The 21721-nt window shown below is 35.9% G+C and overlaps 3 protein-coding genes across 3 annotated transcripts; all 3 read left to right on the top strand.

The window, feature by feature from the left end:
* Positions 1-147: 147 nt before the first annotated feature.
* Positions 148-6962, top strand: LOC133869794 (tyrosyl-DNA phosphodiesterase 1). The gene is made up of 16 exons (XM_062306866.1): positions 148-389; positions 534-713; positions 799-1008; positions 1759-1971; positions 2233-2293; positions 3020-3096; positions 3192-3449; positions 3910-3999; positions 4165-4299; positions 4645-4794; positions 5448-5551; positions 5855-5908; positions 5997-6087; positions 6305-6385; positions 6507-6657; positions 6735-6962. The coding sequence occupies exons 1-16, from the start codon at positions 375-377 to the stop codon at positions 6830-6832; spliced, it is 1968 nt and encodes a 655-aa protein (XP_062162850.1). The 5' UTR covers positions 148-374; the 3' UTR covers positions 6833-6962.
* A 3340-nt stretch (positions 6963-10302) lies between these two features.
* On the top strand, positions 10303-11106 carry LOC133867752 (uncharacterized). The gene has a single exon (XM_062304518.1). It carries the CDS (start codon positions 10303-10305, stop codon positions 11104-11106), a length of 804 nt encoding a protein of 267 aa, XP_062160502.1.
* A 2680-nt stretch (positions 11107-13786) lies between these two features.
* LOC133868239 (ubiquitin domain-containing protein 7SL RNA2-like) lies at positions 13787-14380 on the top strand. The gene has a single exon (XM_062305057.1). It carries the CDS (start codon positions 13787-13789, stop codon positions 14378-14380), a length of 594 nt encoding a protein of 197 aa, XP_062161041.1.
* Positions 14381-21721: the final 7341 nt, after the last annotated feature.

Here is a 21721-nt window from a genome sequence, read left to right as displayed (position 1 = left end):
CATATCATGTTTTAAGTAGTTTTTCATATTATTTAATTAAAAAAAATTTAAAATACGTCACAAGCATGAAGAATATAGTGTTATTGGTTAAGAGAAATTTTTTATTAAAAAATATAAAAAGGAAAATGACGCCCACCCCCCACCCCGCCCACCCCAAGAGGAGGATCCTGATGCAGGGTGGACTCGGTGAGTCCCATTGTCGCAACGGTAGCAAACAGACGAGGTTGTGTTGAGAAAGCAACAAACACACAGCTTCGCGACGAGGGGAAATCATACAAACGGTTCGTATCGTGAAGTATGAACACGGCTCTTTCGCTCTCAAAGCCCTCGTTTGGCTCTGGCCTTTTCGCTCTCATGTAACCAAATATTCTCCAATGGCTCAGTCTCAGGTCCTCCCCTTTCCCTCTCTAAATCTCAACAACTAATACTAATATATATATATATATATATATATATATATATATATATATATATATATATATATATGAACTATCTTTTATTCTCATTTAGAAAAGCTCGTTTTATTTTTATAGATTGGATTTTTGGTTCCTCTCTCTCAAAATCTAGAGGAAGACACATCAATTCCAAAGCTCACTCTCTCCGAAGGCCCAAATGTCATTGGCCGCAACAGTGTCCCTGTACCCGACAAGAGGCTCAGCCGCAAGCACCTCACTCTAACCGCTTCCGCCGATGGCTCGGCCAACTTGTTTGTGGTGACTGACTAACCCTTTTACTTTTTGCCTAAAGAGAATTATGTATGGGTTTTGTTTGAGTGATTTATTAGAGTGGGAATTGTAGGAAGGTACGAATCCCATTGTGGTTGACTCCGGCAATAAAAGAAAGAAGCTTTGTTCTCGAGAAAAAGCTTCCATTGTTGACGGTGCTATCATAGAGCTAATTCCGGGGCATCATTTCTTCAAGTATGTAACAAGGGGTGGTGACAAAAATGCACCTTTGCTTGATAATGGGGAGCCAAGTCGAAAGAGGTCGCGTCATACAAAGTCCCAGGTGTGGTCTTGGGACTTAAATTATTGACACTGTTTTAAATTTGTGTTATATTTGATTGAGGAGTTTTATTCACGCTTTTGGGATTCGTTTGCATTGTTTTCTAAGAAAAACTGGGAAGAGTCCCTGTGAACCTTGTTTTCTAGAAAAATTCTTGTTCACTTTGACTCTTTGAGCGCGTTTGACCTGCGATTTTGTAGAATCATGGAAATTCTACCAATTATGAGTGCGTTTAAAAAAAAAGGGCAATTTGAAAACGTTTGTATATAGATATATATTTTCACGTTTTCAATCCATTGGTGAGGGGTTTATCTTTAAAATCACACAATTTTAAAAACTGAACTGCGATTTTAAAGTTGGAATTGATATACCACAGCTGCTTTATAAACAATAAACATTAAGTGAAATAAATATTAATAAAGTTTTGTAATAACTTTAAATACACACATATCATTGTTTAGCCAAAAGTGGCACACACACAGACATACACACATATAGAAATAGACTAATTACTGGGTTGGGGAGTTTGAGTGGTTTTGAGGAGTGTCTCACTTAGGTAGAGTTTTTACCTAAGATTGATAGGTTAACACACAAGCACAGGTTTGTGTGCATCCATTTTACCAAACTCTTAATTGTGTTTATTAAAATCGTATTTTCATTGACTGTGTTTTGAAATCATTATTTTTTCAAACGGCATGGTTTGAAAGCTAAACCAAACAGACACTTTGCTGCTTTTGTGTCTGAATTGTACAGGATGGGGTGGAAAAGAAAAGCCTGGGACAAGGAAGTTATATGGTGGTTGAAAATTCTGGGAAGGCCCAGTCCAAGGGAGAGAGTGGTGAGAAGGCTATCCAACATTTCCATGTCCCTAATGATAAGTTACCTTGGACCTTTCGTCTTTTGCAAGTGAAAGGGCTACCAGCTTGGGCGAACACCTCTTGTGTTTCTATAAGGGATGTGATTCAGGTAACAATATTGTAAAATTTGCAAAGGCGATTTCTACCTGCTTTAATCTGTAAACTTTGTATTTTTTTTTTTTTTTCGTGGACAGTTTTCCAATGTTAATTGATGGCGTTTGTATCACTTTAAAGGAAATAAAGGATTGTCTATAACACTAGTAGGTTCATCATGACAAATTGTAGGAGATATGGAGCCACGGAGTTGGCTGATTGTAAAATTGGTTATTTTTCTTTCCTTTGATTATTGAATAAGTTATTTGTTTGGTAGGGGGATGTTCTCTTTGCTATCCTTTCAAATTACATGGTAGACATCGAGTGGTTGTTACCTGGTGAGTCCTGTTCACTTTGGTTCATTCTTGGTTTACTTTTTTTTTTCCTGTCTGTCTGAGATAGACTGTGTCAGCATCTTAGACTGACTAAAACCTGTCGAGAAGTAGTTATTTTGAATCCCTATAATCAATGTAAATAATGCGTGCATGTGTGCACACTCAAACACCACACCTATAATATCTTAAATCAGTTTCCAAGTCCCATGGCTAGGTTTCAACTTGAAAGAGCTGAAGATAAACTTATCTTCACATTTTTATTGTTAGTTTATATTACTCTAGTTAGGCACCCAGATTGCTATAGTTATCTGTTTTCTGGCCCTTGGTTACGGGGATAATACCCAATAATTTTATTCGTGAGTGAGTTGTGTTTATGCTAATTTTGTTTGTGGATTATTTATTTATTTTTTATGGGTATTTCTTCTGCTTCTTTGGGTGGTTTTTCACTGCTCCTCAGGTAAGTTTTCTACACGTGTTGCATATATTAAGAGTAATATTTGCACTTAGATCATTCATTCCTGTTATTGTGATGCTTCCACTGCATTTTTGACTCTCATCTGCTGTTTGTGTAGTAATCTAGATGCAATTATGGGTATAGTTTGTGATGTATCATTCTCAATTACATCACTCAAGGCTAATCTCATCATCTATTTGATGATTGCATTTTTCTTGAATCCAATGCATAAATTCCTCTATAAGTAATGCTTTCTTTTTATTTTCTTGTTGTAGCATGTCCAACACTTTCGAAAATCCCTCACGTGTTGGTTGTTCATGGGGAAGGTGATGGAACATTGGATCATATGAAGGTTTGCCATTTTTTTTTTCCAACTAATGCCCACCTCTGCTGTAGATAAAGGTTTAGTTTGGGGGAAATGTACTTAGTAACTCTGATATTTTCTAGAGAAATAAGCCTGCAAACTGGATTCTGCACAAACCGCCCCTGCCTATTTCATATGGGACACACCATTCGAAGGCCATGCTTCTTGTCTATCCTCGTGGAGTGAGAATTATTATACATACAGCGAATCTAATATATGTAGATTGGAACAATAAAAGCCAAGGATTGTGGATGCAAGATTTCCCCTGGAAAGATCAAAATAGTCCAAGCAAAGGATGTGGATTTGAAAATGACTTGATTGATTATCTCAGTGCCTTGAAGGTATTGCATATAACATCTTATGTGGAAGATTGAGATATTTCTTCAGTTTTTTGAAATGATATTTTCCTAGAAGTGGTGCCATGAATCTCTTTTTATTCCCTATTTTCTTAATTTCTTCCCTGCAAAGAAACTGACGCCTATGTCATGGGCATTTTTAATCTAACTGTTTGAGAAGTCTTGAGCTTTCTTCTTTGTTTCTTGAACTTTCATGCTTTCTTTCTTTGGGGCATTTTATTTGTTTCTGATCTTAGTTTATTCTCTTTCAAAAAGTTGTTGTCCAACAAAGCCCTTCAGATGCTTGTCTAACCCGTAGATTTGGAACATAGGCTTAGCTCTGAGAGAGATTGAGGATGGATGGAGCTTGACATTGATTTTGTTGCTTCAAATTTTATGTTCTCTTTGTAGTGCTTCTGTCCAGACTAATAATATTAACATTGTGTCTTTTCTTTTTCTTTTATAGTGGCCTGAATTCTCTGTTAAATTTCCAGCCCTTGGAAACTTCAGTATCAATCCAGCTTTCTTTAAGAAGTTTGATTATAGTGAGGCGGCGGTACATTTTCCATTCCTTTAATTTTCCAATTTTTTTTTCTTTCTATTCTTTCTTTCTAAAATGACATTTCATTTCTGGTGGGAGGATATAATGTCAAAGTACTATCTATTTGTGTGTAGCATGCCATTACATGGGGACATATGAAACTACTTGAATATTTTTCAGGTCAGATTGATTGCTTCGGTCCCTGGATATCATACGGGTACCAATTTGAAGAAGTGGGGGCATATGAAGCTACGAACTGTTCTCCAGGAGTGTACTTTTGATAAAGAGTTCAAAAAATCCCCACTTGTTTATCAGGTATACTTAAAATTCTTCTTGACTGGCATGATGATCATGTGGCAGTTGATGGTCGAGTTTGATGCTAAGGGTTTTCTGTTGGTGAAGAAATCAAATGACATATCGTGCTATTTAATAATGTTTTCTTGATTTGGTTTCTCTCTGTTTTATGCTGTTCTGGACCCAGTCTTTTCATTAATACTTTTCTGCTGAACTTTTTATGTGCATAAGTTTTGCAATGGATCTTTCCATGATGTTATGAAGTGAAAGTGCTGATTGGTTTCTTGAATGTCTTTCACAATTTAAAAAAACTGGCACTATATCCAAATTTTAATGAATTTTTCTAATTGTCTTGTATTGTTGCAGTTCTCTTCTCTTGGTTCTTTGGATGAGAAGTGGCTGGCTGAGCTGGCTTCCTCGATGTCATCAGGCTTCTCCGAAGATAAAACACCTCTTGGTCTTGGGCAACCCCGTATTATATGGCCTACTGTGGAAGATGTCAGATGCTCTTTAGAGGTACTTACAAGTAGGTCATTCTAGCAGATGTTTTTACCATACCTTGCATTACTTGCTAGAGTATGGTTGTCTTGCAAAACCACTTCCAGGTTTTGGGCATTGGCTGTAGTTGAGTATTTGGTAGACTCAGCAATCATTTTAGACGGCTGTTTTCATGCTTATATTGATGGATGCATAAGACTTACAGCCATTCTAAAGCCAATAGCCAACAGACTCAACACCTTATGTACATAAGGTTCTGAATTTGTTAAAAAAAACTTCCTGGATTAAGGTAAGGCTTGACTGTAGATGAATTCTAAGAATAACTGGTTATTGAAGTTTTTGTAATATTATAATAGTAGCATCTTGGATGCTGACACATAAATTGTTATGTGAGTTGTTAAAATTGTCCGGATGTCTTAAAGCCAATCGTACAATTCTTACTTCATAGACAGTATAGAATTTCTAATCGAGTAGTTTTGAACTCACGAAAGATGTGTCAATTTGACAATTTCATTCAAGAAAATAATTGCAATGTAGAAATTGATTAGCTCCAAATTTGTTCATGTAAATTTTAGAGTATGCATTCCATATTAGATTCTTCTATCTGTCCATTTCTTACATTTCTATACCTTCTGAGTGAATTCTGTTTTTGTTCTTTCTTTCTTCCCCAGGGTTATGCGGCTGGAAATGCCATTCCAAGTCCACTAAAGAATGTGGAGAAAGAATTCTTGAAGAAGTATTGGGCAAAGTGGAAGGCAAGCCACACTGGTCGCTGGTATGTTTATCTCATCACAAGAGAAAGTTTATTACGTAAATGCTAATTAAGGTTGAATATTTCGATTGAAAGTCTAATATCAAATTTAGTCAATTGCTGAACTAACTTGTTGGCTTCCTGTTACTTTATAACCATTTAGTGAAGAAATGCTAAACAAAGAAACTAATAATTTTTTTTCGTATTTGTTACCTTAGATATGTTGTACCTTCTGACGCAGAAGTATTTAGTGTTCCTACTTCTATGTTTTGTTTCTTTAAGTATTTTTATTAATTGTACTTACAGTCATTTTTTTCAAAATTCCAGTCGTGCAATGCCACATATAAAGACGTTCGCACGGTATAATGATCAGAAACTCGCGTAAGAGTTCATATTATGCCTGTTGTTTGGGTGACTAAATTTTCATATTTTAAGCATGAACCTTAAACTATATACTCTTCCGCAACAGTTGGTTTTTGCTGACTTCAGCAAATCTTAGCAAAGCTGCCTGGGGAGCCCTCCAGAAAAATAGTTCTCAGTTGATGATCCGTTCTTATGAGGTATGTATATCAATACTTGCACCAACAGAAAGTATGCAATTAAGTTACAAAATGCAAGTTAGATAATGAAATTTGAAGAACTTAGTTCTAAAACTAACCTCAGATCCTAGACTGTTTTTCTTTGGATTAATGGTTATATAATTTTCCCCGTTGACACTATTGAGTCTTTCCCCGTTAACATTGTATTTCTACCATTTCCTGTGTGTTCTCATTTCAGCTGGGAGTGCTATTTTTACCAACTTCTATTGAAAGACATGGTTCTGGATTTTCATGTACAAATAATGGGGATGTAATGGAGGTAATGACTATATCCTGGCTTGTGAGTTCTGTGATCATCTGAGTTTTCAATTCATTGTGCGACATTTAGTGTGTTAGTGAAAGAAGAATCTGAGCCAAAAGAAAATTTCTGCGAGTTTCAGGATAAGTGCAAATTGTCAGAAAATTCTGAAGTTGAGAGAACAAAACTAGTGACTCTGACTGGGCAAGGAAGCAGAAATTCAGACTCATCATCTAAAGTAACTCCATTGCCTCTGCCTTATGAACTCCCTCCTCAACCCTACACTTCTGAAGGTCATCCTCTATCCCTCAGCCGCTGCTGTGCCTTCTAGGAGTCACAATTATCTAACTTCTTGATCTCCTCTCTGCAGATGTCCCCTGGTCTTGGGACCGGCGCTACACCAAGAAAGATGTTTATGGTCAAGTATGGCCACGGCAAGTACAGCTGTATTCTTTTCAAGAGTCTTGACATCCTTTATGTATATACTAGGAATTCCATTACTGTTCATCCATGATTCTACATTTGTTTTTGGTCATATGAATACTTTTGGTGTGTAGATCCTTGTGAGCATATTAAAACGTTTTTTTTTGGATTTTTATGAGCATGTTTGGACATGTCTTATACCTTTGGAACTTGGTCAAAATACCACCTGATTTCTCGTTAGTTCTGTGTAAGGTGTGTTTGAGATAACGTAGATCCATAATCTTAGAAAATGCAGGATATTTTTGCTGACCATTTTTTTTTTCTTCCTTCTGGGTCTCATGCTGATACTGACAAGGAACTAAATGTATTCCCCCCCCACCAAAAAAGAAAAATGCCATGTTGATGGGCCTTCTAAACCAGAGGGATAACAACACGTCAAGCTAACTACAAAACGGTCATGCAAGGCCAACAACGCAAAGAAAGAAAAACAACCAAACGAAACACCCATCAGAAAGAATTATCTATATACAAATAGTCGTGTCGAGGTATAGGTATAAAATTATATAAGTTAATTTTAACTTGATCAATTTAATTAATCGAGTCGGAGTTCTTAACCATAATCCGTTAATTTTGTGTTAGGTTCACGGATTTTGTAAGAAATTGTCAACTCCAAATGTTACATGTCGTGTTCAGGTTGTGTCGGTGCACGAGTGTAAGATAATAAGATTATATATGTCAATCTTAACCTGATCATTTAATTAAATCGGTCCAATCTCTTAAGCTTAATCCACTAATATTATATTGAGTTTGAGTCAAGATCACGAATCTTGTTTAAAATTGTCAGACAAAGGATATACTAAAACAACTAAGAATATTGCAAAACATTCTCAGAGATTCTCTACGAGCTAACCATCCATTTATTAGTTTTATGCTCTTAGCTTTCCATGATGGAGTCCAGGCTAGGATACATATGCTCTTGGTAGTTTTGCATGATTGTCTTATAAATAGGCTCTTACCTATATTTAATTTATCTGAAACTTCTGTAGAAACATTTGTTTACCTATAGTATTTTCTAAAATTAAAGGTTTAATGTTTTTTTTTTTTTCAATCAAATTGGAAAAACGGCTACAAAGAGAGGAACGGTTTCTTTTCCATTCTTGATCCAAATGAAAGAAATAATAAGAGAACAATTAGAAATGTTTCCAAACACTAAGTTGGAAGCGGTGCATTTAACTAACAAATGTGCTGAATATTAACACTTCTAAAGACTTTACTAGCTTTACCTACGTTATCTCTTCATGTTAATAGCCGAGAAAATTATTCTAATTATTGTCTTTTCGTAAGCATTGTTTTATTTATTTATTTATTTTTTTAAAAAAATGATAACAAATTACCATTCAATTATCTAACTGTAGAAATAAATGTAGCCAGAAAATTCGGCCGCAAGATTAGAAAATCTAGATGATACTCTTTCCTCTATCTCAAACCAAAATCCGAAACTTCTCAAGTATCAAAAATGCAAATTATCAGGACTGGGTGAGAATCAACATGCATATCGGCTCTCAGTTAGACAATATCGGAAACTGTTACAACAATTCCGTCATCCACATTTTGTGTTACCTTTCAAAAAACCCACCCGGCCACTTCTTCTTTTCCAACAATGGATGTGATTTTTGAGCCGCAGAGAGGAAGGCCATTTTCCATCTTCTCTAGATTGCACGACGAGGCCGGTGTTTTGGTCTGAGGCTTCCAGAAGGGGCTCTGCCTCCTGGGCAAGGATGGCGAATTCTCTCGACGGGTTGGGGTTGGGGAGACGGTTGGGGTTGGATACTTTTGGATACTGTTCATCCATGATTCTACATTTGCTTTTGGTCATATGAATACTTTTGGATACTTGGTGCGTAGATCCTTGTGAGCATATTAAAACGTTTTTTTTCTTGGATTTTTATGTTAAGACATGTTTTATACCTCGGGAACTTGGTCAAAATACCACTTGATCCATTATCTTAGAAAATGCAGGATATTTTTGCTGACCATTTTTTTTTCTTCCTTCTGGGCCTCATGCTGATACTGACAAGGAACTCATAAATGTATCCCCCCCAACCCAAAAAAAGAAAAGAAAAGAAAAATGCCATGTTGATGGGCCTTTTAAACCAGAGGAATAACAAGAAGCCTTCTAAACCAGAAGGGTAACAACATGTCTAAGCTAACTACAAAAGAGCTAATTAGAAAAAAAAGAAAAAAGAAAAAAACAACAAAAAGAGCCATGCAAGCCCAACAACGCAAAGAAAGAAAAATAACTAAACCAAACACCCAACAGAAAGAATTATCCAGATACAAATAGCAGTAGCAATTAGTGTTCGCTTGCGGGATTGGGTCGTGTCGAGGTATAGATATAAAATTATGTAGGTCAACTTTACTTGATTCATTTAATTAAACGAGTTGGAGTCATTGACCATAATCCGTTAATTTTATGTTGGATTTATGGGTTTTGTAAAAAATTGTCAGCCCTAAATGTGTTGTGTTTGGGTCGTGTCGATGCATGAATATAAGATAATAACTTAATTAATAAGACTATATAGGTCAATTTCAACTCCACCATTTAATGAAACTGGTCAAACCCCTTAAGCTTAACCCGCTAATTTCATATTGAGTTTGTGCTAAGTTCGCGAATCGTGTCTAAAATTGTTGTCTCTAAATACAATGGATAAGGATATACTAACACAACTACGAATAGTGCAAAACATTCTTAGAGATTCTCTACGAGCTAACCATCCATTTATTAATTTCATGCTCTTAGCTTTCCATGATGGGGTCCAGGGATACATATCTCTCGGTAGTTTTGCATGATTGTCTTATAATATAGGCTCTTACCTATATTTAATTTGTCTGAAACTTCAGTAGAAACATTTGTTTACCTATAGTATTTTCTAAAATTAAAGGTTTATTTTATTATTATTTTTTCAATCAAATGGGAAAAGGGCCACAAAGAGAGGAGCGGGTCCTTCCTATTCTTGATCAAAACAAAAGAAATAATAGGAGAACAATTAAAAATGTTTCCGAATACTAAGTTGGAAGCGGTGCATTTAACTAACAAATGTGCTGAATATCAACACTTCTAAAGACTTTACTAGCTTTACCTAGTTTATTTCTTCATGTTAATAGCCGAAAAAATTATTCTAATTATTGTCTTTTTGTAAGCATTGTTTATTTATTTATTTATTTTTTTAAAAAATGATAACAAACTTCCATTAAATTATCTAACCGTATAAATAAATCTAGCCAGAAAATCCGGCCACAGGATTAGAAAATCTAGATGACACTCTTTCCTCTATCCCAAACCAAAATCCGAAACTTCCAAAGTATCAAAAACGCAAATTATTAAGACTGGGTGAGAATCAGCATGCATATCGGTTCTCAGTTAGACAATATCGGATACTGTTACAACAATCTTGTAATCCACATTTTGTGTTACTTTTCAAAAAACCCACCCAACTATCTCTTCTTTTCCAACAATGGATGTGATTTTTGAGCCGCTGAGAGGAAGGCCATTCTCCATTGAAGTGGGTTTCTTTGACAGTGTCCTAGAGATCAAAGAAAAGATACAAAAATACCAAGCCATACCCATTTCAAAGCAAACCCTTATCTTCAATGGCAATGTCCTCCATGACAACCGCAATGTCGAGCACTGCGAAATCCTCCAAAGCTCACACGTTCAGCTCATTGTTTCTCCCGAATCCGATAAGGCTGCTGTTGAGATTGAGAACTTGTCGCTGTCCAAGAAAATCAAGCTCAACATAAAAACCCCAACGTCCAAATTTCATGCCCCTCTAGAAATGGACATAAACGACACCATTGGACGGTTAAAGGAAAAGATACAAGAAATGGAAGCTGTTCCGATTAATCGGTTGGTGATTCACTCAAGCGGCACTGAATTACAAGACCATAGGTCTTTACGGGATTACGAGCTTTCGGACAATTCGGATATTGACGTCAGTTTCAGAGGGTCACCGACGAATTTGACGGTGGCACGGCTGGGGCTGACTACGGCTGGGACAAAGAAGTTAAAGCTATTGGTGTTGACAAAATGCGGGACGAAGAAGATTCCGGTCGAGGTGAATGCGTCGGATAATGTTGGGGAGCTGAGGAAGGAGCTGCAGAAGTTGCAGCAGAGGCTACATTTTCATCTTCCGCAGGAGGGTTATTTTTTCATTTTCGAGCAGAATGTGATGGATGATGACAAGTCGTTTCGGTGGCACCATGTTGGGCAAGGTGATACCATAGAAATCTTCAATGGGAGTGTAACTGGCGGTTCATGATCGATCATATGTTTTTGTTCCAATTAATGATTTTGTGCTAGAATTACTTCTGGATGCAATTTTTAATTAGAGTCCATGTGACCAAGTCGAGCAGAATGTACAGAAGCATGCCCTGGAAACTTGAAGCAATCAGCTAGCTAGGTATCTTTTTCATATTAAATTATTTATGTTGTTTTTCATGTTCTTTTATTAATTTATTTTGAATCGATTTATGCGGTGTTTTAAGTGACTCTTTTTTTTTTTTTTTTTTTTTGTTTGTTTTTGTTTTAAGTGACTAACATGAAACCACGCCACCATGTCAGTTGCTTTGAAATGAGTGTAAATAAGTAATATTATTTAGTAATTATTATAAGATTGTTATACAATGCCAATGAAAATCAAACCTTTTTTTTTTTAAAAAAAAAAAGAAAAGAAAAAGAATAAAGAAAAGTAATGATCCAATAACTAATTTTTTATTTCCACATATATCATCAAGTTGTATGAAAGTCGTACAACAGTCTATTAAATAGATTTTACTCCTTATAGGGTTAATTACCTTTTTACCTCTCGAACTATCACTCATTTACAAGTTACTCATATGAACTACTACCTATCACACTCAACAACATTGAATTACCATAATTCATTAGCCAAAAAACCTATTTTAAATAGGTCATTTTGTCATCCTAGTGCTAAAGTTAACAATTTATCATGTGTCATATATATCTCTTTGACATGTAAGTATATACGTCTGCACCCTAATATCAATGTCATCCTGTGTCATCATAAATAATAATAATAATAATAATAATTAAGAAATAATAATAATAAGTAAAATAATAATAATAATAATAATAATAAAAACCAATTCGCGTATAACAAGCCAATCTGACCTCTTTTAGCGTGCAATTTTTTGGAATACAAAAACATGAGAAAAAGATTTAGTACCAGTGTGTTAATACTTTCTATATAGAAATCCTTGTGACCTTGTCTTGTGTTGTCACTTGTCAACATATAGGCTGCATTTACACTAAGGAGTTACATTTTTTTTTTTTTTTAATTGGGTTAAGAACTTGTATATTAAGATTGCGTAATTAGAGTATTCACAACTGCTTTCCTATAACTCATTCACTTCCTTATATATAGGAAAAATGTTAAAAAAATTACAAAAAATCAGCCACAACAAATACCCTATCAGTTTTCTAAGAATTGAGAATATATGATACAATTCTGCCCAATGTGTAGAGAACCAAAAGAGCTTTTCTATCCATTATTTTAATGCAAAATATATATTTTTTTTCACCTCTGATCTCTCATCTTTTTGCCTTTTATTGGAGATTTTATTGAAATTTTGTGAAAAATATGAGGGTAGGTATAAACTTATATTTGTGAAGAAACAATATTTAATTGATATAAGGAAAAATAAGGAAAAGTTATTGTGAGGGTGTATTTGGATAGAATAGTAAAAAATAGTTTTGTTCTTTAAATTTAAGAAAAATAAAAAGAAGTTGTTGTGATTAATGCTCTTATAAATCGAACTCCAGGTGAAAAAAAAAGAGTAGGGGGTGGGGGAGTTCTCACCTTTAAAGATCTCATGTTCTCATCATTAGTCATCACTACACGAGCATTTGCCATCAACAAAGTGAAGGAAATGATTGCATCTCTTACAATAATTTCCCTCTTAATAATCGTCGATATATTTTTGGTCACAACATCACAGTCAATACAAACACGTAGATTCTCGATAATCCTAATCTTTTGGGGGAGTGCACATGTTGTGCACCAGCAAACATTTCCCTAATCTTTGATATATAAAGTTGACTGAAGGGAGTACACATGTTGTGCACCTGAAGTGCAGCAATCACCCCCAATCTTATGATGCATGTGTACCACTACCAGATCTTCTTCTCAGGTTTTTGTTTCTCTAAAAGTTTCAACCAAAGGAGGTCTGATGGATTGGTTTTACTCATTCAGAGTTGGGTCTTTGATTTTTGTGAGTGTGTGTAGATATATATATATTGGTTTAGGGTATATATTGAGCAGGCCGGGCTTGCGCCCAAGGCTTGAGATAACAGACAAATTCTGGGACTTTAAAAAGAAAAAGATAAAATATTTCTGACCAAAATAATATAATCTTGAAGATTTATTGCAGGGTTTCGTTCGTACGTATGCTGACTGGGCATACAAATAATAAGAAGAAAAGGATGAACAGTTGATTTTTACAACAATTAAAGTTATAAACAAGGGAAATCCTCTATGTTTTAAATTTTTATTCTGAAAAGTGGTTTTTAAATAATGTGTCAACATCTTACGAGATGGTCATACATTTTTTAAAATATTATATCTCATTGATGATTGACATATCATTTGGAAATCAATTTTTGAAAAAAAATTTAATAAGTCTAGCACCTCTCATTAAACAATATTTGTGTGAAATGAAAGAATTAATTTCTTTAATTCTTTTGTTTTCGTTGTGAGTTAATTTTTTGTGGATCATGTTGGAAGTTGGGACGAAATTTTCATGAATTCAACAAGCTAATAGCATTGTAACTACGTGCCCAGGTGCCCTGGCCATCCTTATGGCATGAATTTTGATAGGTTTAAAAGATGGTCCACATAGTCTTCTCCTTTGTGAGACTTGACATATTGATACTATCCGAGACTTCTCTAGCCGGCCTGCTTGATTTCTTCTTTTCCAACAATGGATGTGATTTTTGAGCCACAGACAGGAAGCCCATTCTCCATTGAAGTCGGTTTCTTTGACACTGTACTAGAGATCAAAGAAAAGATACAAAAATACCAAGCCATACCCATTTCAAAGCAAACACTTATCTTCAATGGCAGTGTCCTCCAAGACAACCACAATGTCGAGCACTGTGAAATCCTCCATAGCTCACACATTCAGCTCATTGTTTCTCCCGATTCCGATATAGCCGCTATTGAGGTTTTAGAAAGTTCGAGTATTGATGTCGGTTTCAAGGGGTTGCCGACGAATCCGATAGTGGCACCGTCTAGGCCGACTATGGCGCCGCCAAAGAAGTTAAAGCTAACGGTGTTGACAAGGTGCGGGACAAAGAAGATTCCAGTCGAGATGAATGTGTCGGATAATGTTGAGGAGCTGAGGAAGGAGTTGGAGAAGTTGCAGCAGAGGCTACATTTTCCTCTTCCGGAGGAGGGTTATTTTTTCATTCACAAGCAAAATGTGATGGATGAAGATCAGTCGTTTTGGTGGCACCATGTTGGGCAAGGTGATACCATAGAGATATTCAATGGGACTGTAACTAGAGGTTCATGACAGTTTCGGCTAAACCCCTAGCGCCTAAGCAACTTAGGTAGTTGTGCAGGGCCTCTAATAAATGCAAGCCTCCAATTAATAATGTTACAATATAAGTTTTTTTTTTTTTAAATAAAATATATATAATAAAAAATTAAGGCTCTAATATGCTAAAAAGTTAATAAATATATAGTTTCTAATTAAGGCCTCTAATTAATAATTATATAATGAAGGGTCTTTGCAAAAAAAGAAAAGAAAAGAAGTTTTAAAATTATAATATGGTAAAAAGTTAATAAATAATATCTAATTAAGACTCTCAATTATGGTAAAAATAATTTTACAATATTGGGGCCTTAAAAAATCTCTACACATGAAAATTATAATTTATTTACTTTAGACATGTAGTCATTCCATTTCTTTTAATGTGCACGTACAATTCATATTCATGAAGAATGGACTTTACATGAAAGTTAATAAGCAAGGCCCTCCAACTTCGTATATAAATTCTTGGAATGTCCATTTGTTTACTTTCTCATTTTTACATTCATGAAAGTTCAACGTGCATAACTTTCTCCGGGCGGCAACATCAATTTCAATTAAATTATCAGTAGCATAAGAAAAGTCTTTGCCTCCGGCCAATATGTGCCAACCTAAATATGAATTGAATGTTGAGAGGAATATGGAACATCTCGAACATAAAAATTTAATTAGTAGTTTTGCATATAAAAAATCGAGAATAATGGTTTTCAAATAAAAATATAATATTAATATTTAAATATAAGGAAAAAGCCTCACTTAAAATTATCGCTTTAAGCCTCAAAATGTATCGAGCCGTCTTTGTTTCAAGATCATATGTTTTTGTTCCAATGATATGTGCAAGAATTACTTCTAGATGCAATTTTGAGAGTCTAAGTGGGCAGATGCTTGGTAAGTCAAGCAGAATGTACAAAAGCAATCCAATTAATTTCACATGTCTTGGAAACCTGAAAAAATTAGCTAGGTATCATTTTTAAAGTAATGATACTTTTCACACCCATTTATTATATCTATTTCACATTAGTAGACACGGCGTGTTTTAAGTATTTTTTTTAATTTTTTTTTAAGGGGCTAACATGAAAAGTTACTCAAAACGTATACATTATGTCAGCCGGTATAAAATATGTGTGAAGAGTAACATTACTCATATGCTTAGTTATTACTTATAAGTAATACTATTTAGAGATTGTTATACGATTCCTATACAACTGAAATGACGTGGTAGTGAACATTATCAAGTTGTATGGCAATTGTATAACAGTTTACTAAATAGCATTACTCATTACTTATAGGGTTAATAACATTTTTTCCCCTCATTTATAACTTGCCCTTATGAACTACCACCACTACACTGAACCGCGTTGAACTATCATTCGTTAGCAAAAAAAATCCTTTTTGTTAGTCAAAATCATTTTACGACTTTTTCTTGTCGGCGTCCAGACTTCCCGGCGAACATCCCTCCGAACGATTAACACAGCCAATTATCGATTTGCCACAGTTTGGACTCCTCATCGAACGTCCCTCCGAATGATCAACACCACCAGTCTTCAATTTAACATCTTTCGAACTTCCATCGAATCAGCCACCGAGCCACCTATCGAACGAATTGAGGTCTCAGGTCCTCCAGCGATGCATCCTGTTTGAACGAGCCAGTGTACCACCTAGTGAACGAACCTCTCTGCATGGTCTTCCATTGATGTATCTCATTCCAACTAGCCACCGAATGTAGTAGTGGACTAACTTCTTCTACTATGGAAGCTTCATGTTTGAACTACACTCTGAACGTTAGTTGGTTCTGTAAATTTGTTTTGCCCAGTCCGAACATTTCAGCAGTTTAGAACCAAAATTTACCGAAAATTACAAGTTTAATTGATTCTACCATTCAACCTAGCTATTTGGACACCAAATTTAGCCAATTTAAACCCTAACAAGTGACATATTTGAACTCGATCAGGAAACGTTAGAATTATCTTCTTATACGGAGTGAAGTACTTGTAAACGTTATTACCATTTCATGTGACCATTATTGTGAATTACCATATTGAATTATTTTCCTCTCATATATCTTATGGAAAATTAATACTGATGGGCGCGCAGTTTAATTAAGCTCACGCCATTGGGCATGATTTGCAATTGCAATGCATAAGAGGCGTTTAACCTATGGTATACAATATTATATAGTTTGAGTTTCATTCTTGCAAACGTACTCTCCAAGAGGGTTAGTATAATGCTACATAAATGGAACCTAACCATACATGCCCTCCAATTATATCTTCAAAATCGTCCACACTAACAATCCATCCCTCTTCTCCAAAGGGAGATTTTAGTAAATAACCAAATATAACACTTGGGCTAAGGGTCAAGTTGGTAATTTTTCTTACATCTCCCCCTCCTGGAGCCCAGGTATCATATACACCTCCAAAATAAAGAGCCTTGAATACTAGAAGAAAAGCACTTATACCTAACAAAATTAAGTGAATACCAAAAATTGTAAAACAAAAAAACCTACCATGAGCCAGACCACCAAGATGCTTCAAGCCGGGTGCTTTTTAGCCACCAACAGCTTGTGTTTCCGTTCCCTGGATGAGATCAAGGAACATCCTCATTTTACTTTATTTTACCAGGCTAATGTGGTAATGTAAATTAATCATTGGATCGGATTTAACTTGAAAAAAAAAAAAAAAAAAAAAAAAAATCAAGGGTTGATGGACAATGTAATATCAGCATATATAGTGGCATAGGAGTGTAGTATTTGGATTGGGATCTATAGCAATTAGCTGCCCAAATTGCTAGAAAACTCATACGACCCACTTGCTCGGGTAGGTGACATGACAGCTAAAAATTTATTAAGGTATGTAAGTCATATATGAGCCATCTCACAGTAGTTATCCAAATTCTATTCTAGTTTGACCTATGGTATAGGGAGTAAAGGTGTGTGACTGCCAGAGGAGTGAGCCTGATATTGAACTGATCCAACTATTCAATTATGATGAGGGCTTGTGAATTAAGATCGGGACCCTATACAATTTAATGGGGTGCAACAATGTTGCTTTCTTCACATGGACGACTCTTAAAACATGCCTTAAGAATGTAGGGTGCGATTTTGAATGTTATAAAAGGCTTTGGCTTTCTTCATTAGGCAATAATTGACTTTAAGATGAGATGATCAAAGGCCCAATCAAACAAATGGTATCAAGGTCAAGTATTGAGTCGTGGGTGGCCTTATATTTGCATAGACAATTCTGCAACCTTAAAAGGAAAAAAAAAATGATAAAATATTTATGACCAAAATTATGTTATCTTGAAAATTTATTACAGGGTTTTGTTCGTATTTGCTCACTGGGCATAGAAATAGTCAGAAGAAAAGGATGAACATTTGATTTTCACAAAACAATTAAACAATATTTGTGTGAAGTCACCCATTTAACATGGCCTCTTTTTAAAATTAATTTCTTTAATTCTTTTTTTTTCATTGTGAGTTAAATTTTTGCTAATCATGTTGGAAGTTGGGACGAAATTTTCATGAATTCAACAAGCTAATAGCATTGTAACTGCGTACCCCACCCTTATGGCATGAATTTTAATAGGTTTAAAAGATGGTCCACATTGTCTTCTCTCCTTACTGAGACTTGAAATATTGATAATATCCCAGACTTCTCTATGGAGCCTCAGAATTCTATTGTATATATGCATTTTTATTTTTATTTTATTTTTTTCATTTGCTTTCGATGTGTGCATGCTTCTATATATAATCTTATGCTAAAATAATTTATACATATACTCAAAAATTAACTGGTTGGTGTATGGCAGACCATGAAGATCACCATTTCACACTTTGGTGTGTCCTATCCTCTGGAGATTCCACGTGCTGCAAGAATTGTTGAAGTGAAATTGCAGATAGAGAAAATATTTGATATCCCACCGGAGAAGATGGACCTGGCCTATAATGGAGTACTGTGGCTAAGAAAAGATGAAATGACTTTGCTAGATTATCAAATTCCTTCCGGGGCTAAACTTTCTCTCTACAAGAAATTTCTTGTTTGGATCAGGATAGACTCCGACCGGCGGTATAGCTTAATGGTCAACGATGAGACGACGGTGGGGGACTTGAAAGAGTTGCTCCATGCAAAGTCTGGCCTTCACGTGAGATTAAACAAACTCCAATATCCAAAAGATCATGATCTTAGTGACGGTTGTTTTCTGTGGAGTTACGGAATTCGTGATGAATCAGAGCTATATCTTGATCATCTCTAAGTGTTATATATATAGCTATTTCGTATTTTAGGTGAACAAGGGTATTGTATTTATTTCAAAAAACTATTGCTAATGCTAATGTATTTGTTAATTAGTTTTAACAAAAAGATTGACTTGTATTGAAACAAGAGTTACAAGAGTTCAAAAGACAAGAGTTATAAGCATTCAAGAGACAAAAATTACATACACTCAAGAGACAAGAATTACAAGATGATAAATTATTGTTAGTGTAGAAGTAGAAGGTAACGTTTAGATTCTTTCTCTATAAAGAGTCTTGTATACAATCAAATATACCAAGGAAAGATGTAGCCAAAGAAAAGGCTTTGACGTGTGGATGTAGGCCATTTGCTAAACCACCTAAAATATGTGTTTCCTCTATTTCCTTTATCTCTTTTTAAGTTATTATTAGTTCTTACATGGTATCAGAGCCATTCTAAAGGCACTACTGTCATTTTTTTTAAGATCCTCTCTCAATGGCTTCCTCTTCATCAACCACTACAGAGAACACATAGTCCAATTCTTCATCGACTGTTTCTGCTCCTGTCACTATTCACCACACTATTCATACCAAACTCAACCAGGACAATTTCTTGGTTTGGCAAATATTAGTGATTCCTTTTTTAAAGGGACACGATTTTTTTGGCTACGTTGATAGCAGTCTCCCTCCTCCTCCCTCCTCCATCACTATTGCGGGGACTGATGGCACTATTTCTACGGTTCCGAATCCAGCGTATCACTCTTGGGTTCAACAAGATTTGATGATTCTTTCAACAATCATCTCCACTCTTTCTAACTCTTTAATCTCACAGGTGGTTGGATTACCAACGTCTCAAGCTGTGTGGGACACCCTTACCCAGATGTTCTCTTCTCAGTCTCAGGCGCGGATTATGCAAATTTGCTATCAACTTTCTACCATCAAGAAGGGGAATCTCTCTGTTACGGATTATTTTCAAAAGGTTAAGCAGCTTGTAGATACACTTGCTGCTTTTCATCAACCCTTACAAGATTGTGAAACTGTCTCCTACCTTCTTGGCGGATTGAGTTCCGAATACGATTCTTTAGTTACCTCGGTGACCACTCATATTGATCCCATGTCTCTTGATGAGCTATATGGTCATCTCTTAAGTTATGGACAGTGGATGGAGCATCTCAATGCCGCTACTACTATTCACAATCCTACGGCCAATGTGGTCACTCAGTCCCAAGTAGCTCGTTGTAGAGGTAACAAGTATAATACCAACCGACCTTTTTCTCCTAATTGGGCTCTTGGTAATTGTGGTGGCAAATCTAGAGGTAGGGGGCGTGGTGGAAGTGGTCGTGGTCTTATTGGATCAGGCCCTAATTTTGGACACAGTCGTCTCATGTTTTCAACTCTGTCAAAAACCTGGACATACCGTTGTGTAGTGTTACCGTCGATTTGACATCTCTTTTCAAGGCCCCTCCTCAAGCTTATTTGGCCGCTCCGCAACATGATGTTGACCCAGCATGGTATCAAGATACGGGTGCCAATATCCATATTACTTCTGACCTTGCTAATTTGACTTTAGGTGATGACGAATACACTGGGCCAAACAAGGTTCAAGTTGGATCAGGCCAAGGTTTGCCCATTCACCACATTGATTCCTCTCTTTTTCTTTCTCCTCTTCGTAATTTCCGTCTTCCTCATATTCTTCATGTCCCTAAAATTCAAAAAAATCTTATTTCGGTTAATTAGTTTGCTAGAGATAATTGTGTTTCTATAGATTTTCACCCTACTTGTTTTTATGTCAAAGATCTAGCAACAGGGTCTATCCTCTTCACCGGTCCGACTAAGAACGGTCTCTATCCTATGCCTAGGTTGGTCTCCTCATCAACTTCTCCTCAAGCTTTTTTTGGTGAGCAACCTAGCCTTTATCAATGGCATAATCGGTTTGGTCATCCAGCTTTTCAAGAGGTTTGTCGGATCCTCTCCAAATTTGGTCTTCCTTTTAAATCTAATAAAGCTCCGGGTGTTTGTTCTTCGTGCCAAGCAGCAAAGAGCCATAGTCTTCCCTTTAATTCTTCTACTTATGTTTCCCGTTATCCTTTGGACTTAGTGTTTAGTGATGTTTGGGTTCCTGCCCCAGTTCTTTCTTCAAATGGTTTTCGTTACTATGTATCTTTTCTTGATAATTTTAGTAAATTTTGTTGAGTTTTTCCCATTGTCTCTAAGTCCGACGTGCATTCAAATTTCTTACAATTTTAGGCCAATGTTGAATGTCAATTTGAGCGTAAAATTAAAATGCTTCAAACAGACGGGCGTGGCGAATTTCGTGCACTCATTCCCCACCTTAAAAAAATGCGGTATTACTCATCGTATTTCTTGCCCTCACACCCATCAACAAAATGGGTCAATTGAGAGAAAACATAGATACATCGTTGAGGTTGGCCTTTCCCTTTTGGCCCATGCGTCTATGCCTCAGTCTTTTTAGGCTGAAACCTTTCAAACTGCATCATTTTTAATCAATTGCATGCCTATGTCTCCCCTCCATCATAGGTCTCCTTTTGAAATTCTCTTTAAAAAGGTACCTGCTTATAAACTTCTCAAAGTATTTGGATGTTTATGTTGGCCTTGTATCCAGCCATACAATAAGCACAAACTCAATTTTCGCTCGGTTCTTTGCATCTTCTTGGGGTATAGTCCTTCTCACAAAGGTTATATATGTCGAGCTCTAGATTCTTCCCACACCTATATTTCACGTGATGTTATATTTGATGAGGTAACTTTTCCCTTTTACAAAAACATTTCCTCACCATACATGTCATCATTTCCTTCTCACACTAGTCAATCAACTTCTATTTCTCTTTCACGTCATCCACCAAACATTTCTTCTTCTCCTTCTCCGCTACATTTGTCTCATCCATCTAGCACAAGCCCAACACCAAATTCATCACTACACTTGGACTCTCCTACATCTCCCAAAGATATTTCTTCTCATCCTGAATCTTCTCAACTTCCTAACCCATTATCTCCTCCCTTGGATGATCCTCTTCCTTGTCGCACCCATGTGATGAGTACTCGCCTCCAAAATCAGATTAGCAAACCAAAGAAGT

The sequence above is a fragment of the Alnus glutinosa genome, chromosome 5 (assembly GCF_958979055.1).
Source record: "Alnus glutinosa chromosome 5, dhAlnGlut1.1, whole genome shotgun sequence".
In the NCBI taxonomy this organism is placed as follows: domain Eukaryota; kingdom Viridiplantae; phylum Streptophyta; class Magnoliopsida; order Fagales; family Betulaceae; genus Alnus; species Alnus glutinosa.
The sequence above is the reverse complement of the archived record's forward strand: the minus strand, read 5'-3'. Positions and strand labels throughout refer to the sequence as shown.

What these genes read in the sequence shown, in the direction of transcription:
- LOC133869794 (XM_062306866.1), top strand. An exon ending in ATTATCTCAGTGCCTTGAAG is followed by an intron (nt 3,450 to 3,909) that starts GTATTGCATATA and finishes TTTCTTTTATAG; the next exon opens with TGGCCTGAATTCTCTGTTAA. An exon ending in TTGATTATAGTGAGGCGGCG is followed by an intron (nt 4,000 to 4,164) that starts GTACATTTTCCA and finishes AATATTTTTCAG; the next exon opens with GTCAGATTGATTGCTTCGGT.
- LOC133867752 (XM_062304518.1), top strand. Translation starts at nt 10,303, where the DNA reads ATGGATGTGATTTTTGAGCCGCTGAGAGGAAGGCCATTCTCCATTGAA.
- LOC133868239 (XM_062305057.1), top strand. Translation starts at nt 13,787, where the DNA reads ATGGATGTGATTTTTGAGCCACAGACAGGAAGCCCATTCTCCATTGAA.